This window comes from Pipistrellus hanaki (assembly GCF_964339955.1).
Source record: "Pipistrellus hanaki genome assembly, chromosome: 11".
Classification (NCBI taxonomy): Eukaryota; Metazoa; Chordata; class Mammalia; order Chiroptera; family Vespertilionidae; genus Pipistrellus; species Pipistrellus hanaki.
This window is the reverse complement of record NC_140513.1, coordinates 4,954,505-4,960,504: the sequence shown is the minus strand read 5'-3', so window position 1 is coordinate 4,960,504 and position 6,000 is coordinate 4,954,505. Positions and strand designations below refer to the sequence as shown.

Below are 6,000 nucleotides of genomic sequence, written 5' to 3'. Positions count from 1 at the left end.
CTCTATCCCTCTCTCTTCCTCTATGTAAAAAAAAATCAATAAAATATATTTTTTAAAAAAACAATGCCCAGTTTTTATGAGAGTTTAATGAGATGATGCGTGCCAGGGGCTCAGCTTGGAGCTGGACACCTAACAGGCCAGTGAATGGTGGATGTTATGAATAGAATAGATACCCAGAAAGAGATGGTGTCAATGAACACGCTATGGTTGTGGCTGGGAGTGGGCACCACTAAGAGATGTAGCCTCGCAGCTCCTTTGATGGGCAGGGGGGAATGAAATGCTACCAGAAAGAGGGAAGGCAGGACCACAGCTGGACCTCAGGAAGATGGAGAGTGTCAGTAGCCTGTGGCCGGGGTCTCAGGTGCAGAGGCAGCCGAGGGGACTCTAGGACCCGGGGCTCGGGGAGCGGGCGGCCGCGGGGGGCGCGCGGCGCGTGAGGCGAGGGGGAGGGCGCGGCTCCCGCTCCAGCCAGAGGCCGCCTCGCGCCCAGCCGCATCCCGGAGGGCGGGGCCGGGCCCTCGGGCCGCACTGCGATTGGCGCATCCGCGTGGGTGACGCACACGCCTGGCGCGAAGCCCCGCCCCCTCCGGCCCCGCCCCCGCGCGCGCGCTCCCGCCGGCGGCTCGCAGCCTCGCTCTGGCGGCAGCGGCGCCCCCGCGCGGAGTCCGGGCGTCAGTCAGTCGGTCCCGAGAGCGGCTTCGGGCGGCAGACCCGGGAGCCGGCGCTGTCCGCGGCGGCGCGTGAGGAGGCTCGCAGCCCGGAGACTCGCGCGGCGCGATGGCACCCATCGGCCTCAAAGCCGTGGTCGGCGAGAGTAAGTGGGGTCGGGGTCTTCCCCGCGGGCGGAGCCGCGGCTGCCGGTGGGAGCCGGTGGGAGCCCGGCGGGAGCCCGACGCCCTGGCCTGCGGGCTGGCGGCTCGCCCCGTCCGGCGGGAGCTTGTGGCCGGGAGGGCTCCGTTATCCGGCACCGCCCTCCGGGGCAGTCCCTCCGGAGGCCGCGTCTGCTTCCCCGCTCCCAGCTCTCCCATCCCCTCTCCACACCCGGTCCCTCCCTCCCCTCGGTACTCCACCCTGCTCTCTGCACCCATCCTCCCTCCCCTTTATCCCCATCCCTTCCCTTCATCCCCGTCCCTCTCGGCCTCCACCCCCTTCACCCCATCTCTCCCTCTTCACTCCTCCATTCCTTTCTCCTCCCTCTGCACCCCGGCCCCCATCCCTCCCCTTCTCCTCGCCTTTACCCTCTGCTGTCCATCACCCTCCCCTTCTGCACCCCATCACCCTCCCTGGCACCCCCTTCTTCACCCCATCACCGTCCGCATCTCCCTGCTCCCCTTCCTGGCTCTCTCTATTCCCTCAGCCCCCCGATTCCACTCCCTTTTCTCGCTCCAGTCCCGCCCTCTCTCCCACCCTCCTTCGTGCATCGTGACGAGCGAAATCCCGGCCTGTGTCCTCCACCTCCTCCCACTCCCGTCCCCCTTCCTCCTCCTCCTTCCCGGGAGCCCGGCCGCGGCGCCCGCTGCAGGGACCCACCTGGGAGCGGCCCCGGGCGCTGGAGAGAAGCGCTCCCCAGAGGCTGGGCTCCCCAGAGGCCGGGGCCGCCTCCCGCCCCCGCTCCCGGGTCTTGGTGTCCAGGGCGGGATCGGATGGGGCCCGGAGCCCCCCTCAGTCACACCGGGGGGGAAAGCTGCCTGCGGCGGGGGGATGGCCCTGCCCAGCACCGCAGTCTGCAGGCTCCCGGTCTGCAGGCTCAGCCCGGCTGGGCTGCACGTTTCGGGCTGCTCCAGCCTCCATTGCAGGGAGGAAATGATGTTTATGCGTCTGGATGAAAGGCTCTCAGTAGATGGGTCTTAAAAAACGGATGGGGGTGAGCGCCGAGGGAGGGCTGGCGGTGGTTATATTTGGAAAACGGAGTCCTCCGTGCTGAGACTGGTGCTGTGTCGACAAACAGTGCCTCTTCAGGGTTTGGGCTGTTTCTTTGAACAAAAACTGTAAGGATTGCTGTGGGTTTTGCTGCTTTTTATTTTGGAATTAAGAGAACATTAAAACTGGGCTTTTCTCTGGCGGAGAGGATAAGAAAGGACATAGAATAAAAATGGTGGAGATACGTTTTCCTTCGGATGGTTCTCTCCTGTTGCAGCACACGTTCTCCTCCACACCAGGAGAAAATCGTTATAAAAACCGAACCCCAAATGAGCAAGGTTTTTTTTTTAAAAGTGACCACTGTAATACCTGCCTAACCCTTGCAGTAACGGTTCTGAGTCACAGCGCACTTTCTATTGAATCAAGGCGTTTAGGGCTGGATTCACCTAGGGATCCTGTAGTGTCAACACCCTCCTTTTAACTGCTGGGGGGAAGGGGGGAGGGGGGCTCAGAGTAGGTAGGTGACTTGCCAAAATCAGTGTTAATCAATTTTTAAAACTTGGTGTCTATTTCCTTGCAACATGAGTAAAAAAAAATAACTTCCTTCCTAATTCCAGATATACCATTTACTTCCAGTGCCCTTTATAAAGGGTTATGGGCCCTGGTTGGGTAGTCAGCTGGTTATAGCATAGCCCCAACACACCAAGGAGATGGATTCAATCCCTAGCCAGGGCACATATAAGAATCAACTAATGGCCGAAGCCGGTTTGGCTCAGTGGAAGAGCGTCAGCCTGGGGACTGAGGGGACCCGGGTTCGATTCCGGTCAGGGGCATGTACATTGGTTTCAGGCACATCCCCAATGGGGGGTGTGCAGGAGGCAGCTGGTCGATGTTTCTCTCTCATCGATGTTTCTAACTCTCTATCCCTCTCAATTCCTCTCTGTGTAAAATCAATAAAATATATTAAAAAAAAAGAATCAACTAATGAATGCATAAACAAGTGGAACAACAAATTGATGTTCCCCTCTCCCTCTCTCTCTCTCTCTCTCTCTCTCTCTCTCCTTTCTCTCTCCCCTTCCTTTCTCTAAAATCAGTCAATAAAATAAATAAATAACTGTTATGGAATAGGAAGAATGTGAATGTTACATTCTTTCAAATGTTTTGAATAAGGTGTGTTTAAAACAAAATCCTTAAGTATTCTAGAAGTCAGGGTTTTGCATCCTTGCCACTTGCCAAGACCTTGTTCATGCAGGTGGCTCCTTAGTCCTCCCCTCCCCTTCTTTTGTAGAAGCAAGCATAACGGTAAAAATAAATCAATATCCAATATGGCCACAATTTCTTTTCTGAAATAAAGCAAAGCCACCTTTTATGAAAATAAAACCAAACGAATTTTACTTATAGTTGGGAATGTGTGAACAGTGTTCTATTCCTTTAACAACTGAGTTAGGTAGACATTTTGGAAATAAATACTATTGTAATCCTTTGGCAATAACACAGGTTAATGCTGGCTCCTAATTTTGGATGGGGTTTCTAGCTTCCCCTTCTTCCTCTAAAAATAAAAGTGAAATAAAAGTGTGTTTTTTTAATACCAAAATGTCCCACTTTATTTATTTATCTTTTAAAATATATTTTTATTGATTTCAAAGAGAAAGGGAGAGGGAGAGAGAGAGAAATATCAATGAAGAGAGGGAATCGTTGATTGGCTGCCTCCTGTATGCCCCCCATTGGGGATCTAGCCTAGGCATGTGCCCTTTACTGGAATCAAACCCAGGACCATTCAGCCCTCAGGCCGAAGCTCTATCCACTGAGCCAAACCAGCTAGGGCCTGTTTGTTTTTCTTGTTGTTTCCTAGCTATTAGCAACTTCCCTTCATATTTGCTTATCAGAATCATACTTTTTGGAAAAGAATGTAGTTGCCATGTGTACATTAAACACGTACCTTTTTCAGATGGGGCCATGATTCATAGGATGTCACAGTTGAGAAGACACCTCGATAGACACAGTCTTCATTCATTTCTTATACTTTTTTTTTTTTTTTAAAGAAACAGCAAGTATATTTTGAACTATATTAAGTATATGTTGCATTTTTTTTCCATTTTAAAATTAAGGTATAATTTATACACAGTAAAATTAACCACTTTTAGTGAACAGTTCTTCAAATTTCAGCCATTACACACTCATGTAACTACCACCACACATGTTACCACCACCATAGGCGACCAAGAACACACAGAGTGGAGAACTGGAGGACAGACGGCTGACAACTGTCTGTCTGAGCATCACCGGGCACATGGCAGAAACCCAGTAAACCCAGGGCATCCTACATTGCCATCAAGAATGGATCTGAGCCCTAGCCAGCTGCTCAGCGGTTAGAATGTCAGCCTGCAGACTGAGGGTCTTCTAATAAAAACATCAAAGGCTGAGTACAAATCCCATAGGTCTTGTTCCCAACCCCCTCCCATAGTTTTTAACATGCTATATCCTTGCCATTTATTTTTTTTATTTATTTTAAAAAATATTTTATTGATTTTTTACAAAGAGGAAGAGAGAGGGATAGATAGTTAGAAACATTGATGAGAGAGAAACATCGATCAGCTGCCTCCTGCACACACACACTCCCCCCTCCCCCTACTGGGGATGTGCCCGCAACAAAGGTATATGCCCTTGACCGGAATCGAACCTGGAACCTTTCAGTCCACAGGCCAACGCTCTATCCACTGAGCCAAACCGGTTTTGGCTCCTTGCCATTTATTTCTAAATATAGTCTTTCTTTGTATTGAACTAGATGTTGCTCTTATGGGGTGATAGTAGTTAAACTGGGGCAGAATTTCCCTAACAGGTGATTTGGGGCTCAGGTATCATTCAGGTGCTAACCATCAGATGTAAGAGCAAAGGTCCGCCTCAGGTCCAGAAGGGGCTGATTGAATATGCTCTGAAACGCTTCCCCTCTGGCTTTTTCTGGCGCACAGCATCTAGGCAAACAGGTATTTGGCAGCTGATGAAGTATCTCTTTAGTGGAGTCGCCAGGCCAAACTTTATAGTTATCACTGGCAACTCAACAGCCATAAAGTTTGAACCCTGCTCCTGTGGTTGTCTGTAGGGGAAGTCCTTGGAGAGTCCCCAACTGGGTCCTATTCTTTGATCACCTCAGTCAGCTGCTTCTGTGCAGGGCCATTGCTGTTGTTAGACAAGAAGGGGGTTATCTACAACTTTGTTTTAATTCCAGCGGGTATGAGTTTTGCTTACATATTCCCCCCAGGCTCATTTAAACATTTTTTCTTTTAAAAATTTTTTTTAAAAAAATATATATTTTATTGGTTTTCCACAGAGAGGAAGGGAGAGGGTTAGAAAGTCGATGAGAGAGAAACATCTACCAGCTGCCTCCTGCACACCCCCTACTGGGGATGTGCCCGAAACCAATGTACATGCCCTTGATCGAACCTGGGATCTTTCAGTCCACAGACCGATGCTCTATCCACTGAGCCAAACCGGTTTCGGCTAAATGTTTCTTTCTTAAATTAGCAAGAAGCAGCGTTGGGTATTGGGAAAAGTTCTGGACTGGAAGTCAGATTCCAGCTAACAGTCCCAGTTTTAATGCTTAGTGGCTGGATGACCTGGATGCGTTATTTAACCTCTTTTTAAATTGAGGAGCCCAATCCCAGCATTACAGGATTCTCTTAAGACTCACATAAAATAATATGCAAAAATATTGCTTGGGAAACAAGAAAGAGTCACTAGAAGGGGTTATTATTATTTTACACATATAATTACAAAGATTAGTACACCTGCTCAAGGTTAATGAATAAATCATTAGAAGAATCACGGAAATGAGTCACTTTTTTGATAGACACATAATCTAATAATCGCTAGACAACAGCCAGCTTTTGCCTACTCTGATGCCCTTTGGGAAGGTTTGCATTGGTTAAAACAAAGTAATTTATTCTGATGCACACTGATCCCATCTTAATGTACATCTCTGGGGCTCCAAGCAAGAATAACTACTGATAGCTCAAATGTAAGCTCTCATGGGGCAGATTTCCAATAGTTTTCTTTCTGTTTTTTTTTTGTATGCCACTGACATTTTCCTTTAAACGTCAACTAATTATTTGGTCTAAGAGCTGACCTTGTAGGAAGTGAATG

General features: G+C 49.5%; 1 protein-coding gene across 2 annotated transcripts in view; it reads left to right on the top strand.

The window, feature by feature from the left end:
• Positions 1 to 638: 638 nt before the first annotated feature.
• STXBP1 (syntaxin binding protein 1) overlaps positions 639 to 6,000 on the top strand; it is a 41,146-nt gene continuing 35,784 nt past the window's right edge. Inside the window, exon 1 of one of the 2 annotated variants that reach the window (XM_084898565.1) lies at positions 639 to 814. In XM_084898565.1, the coding sequence (XP_084754691.1) occupies positions 778 to 814 (37 nt within the window). In that variant the 5' untranslated portion in view covers positions 639 to 777. The remainder of the gene's footprint in view (positions 815 to 6,000) is intronic. The other variant, XM_084898566.1, reaches the window with a different exon arrangement.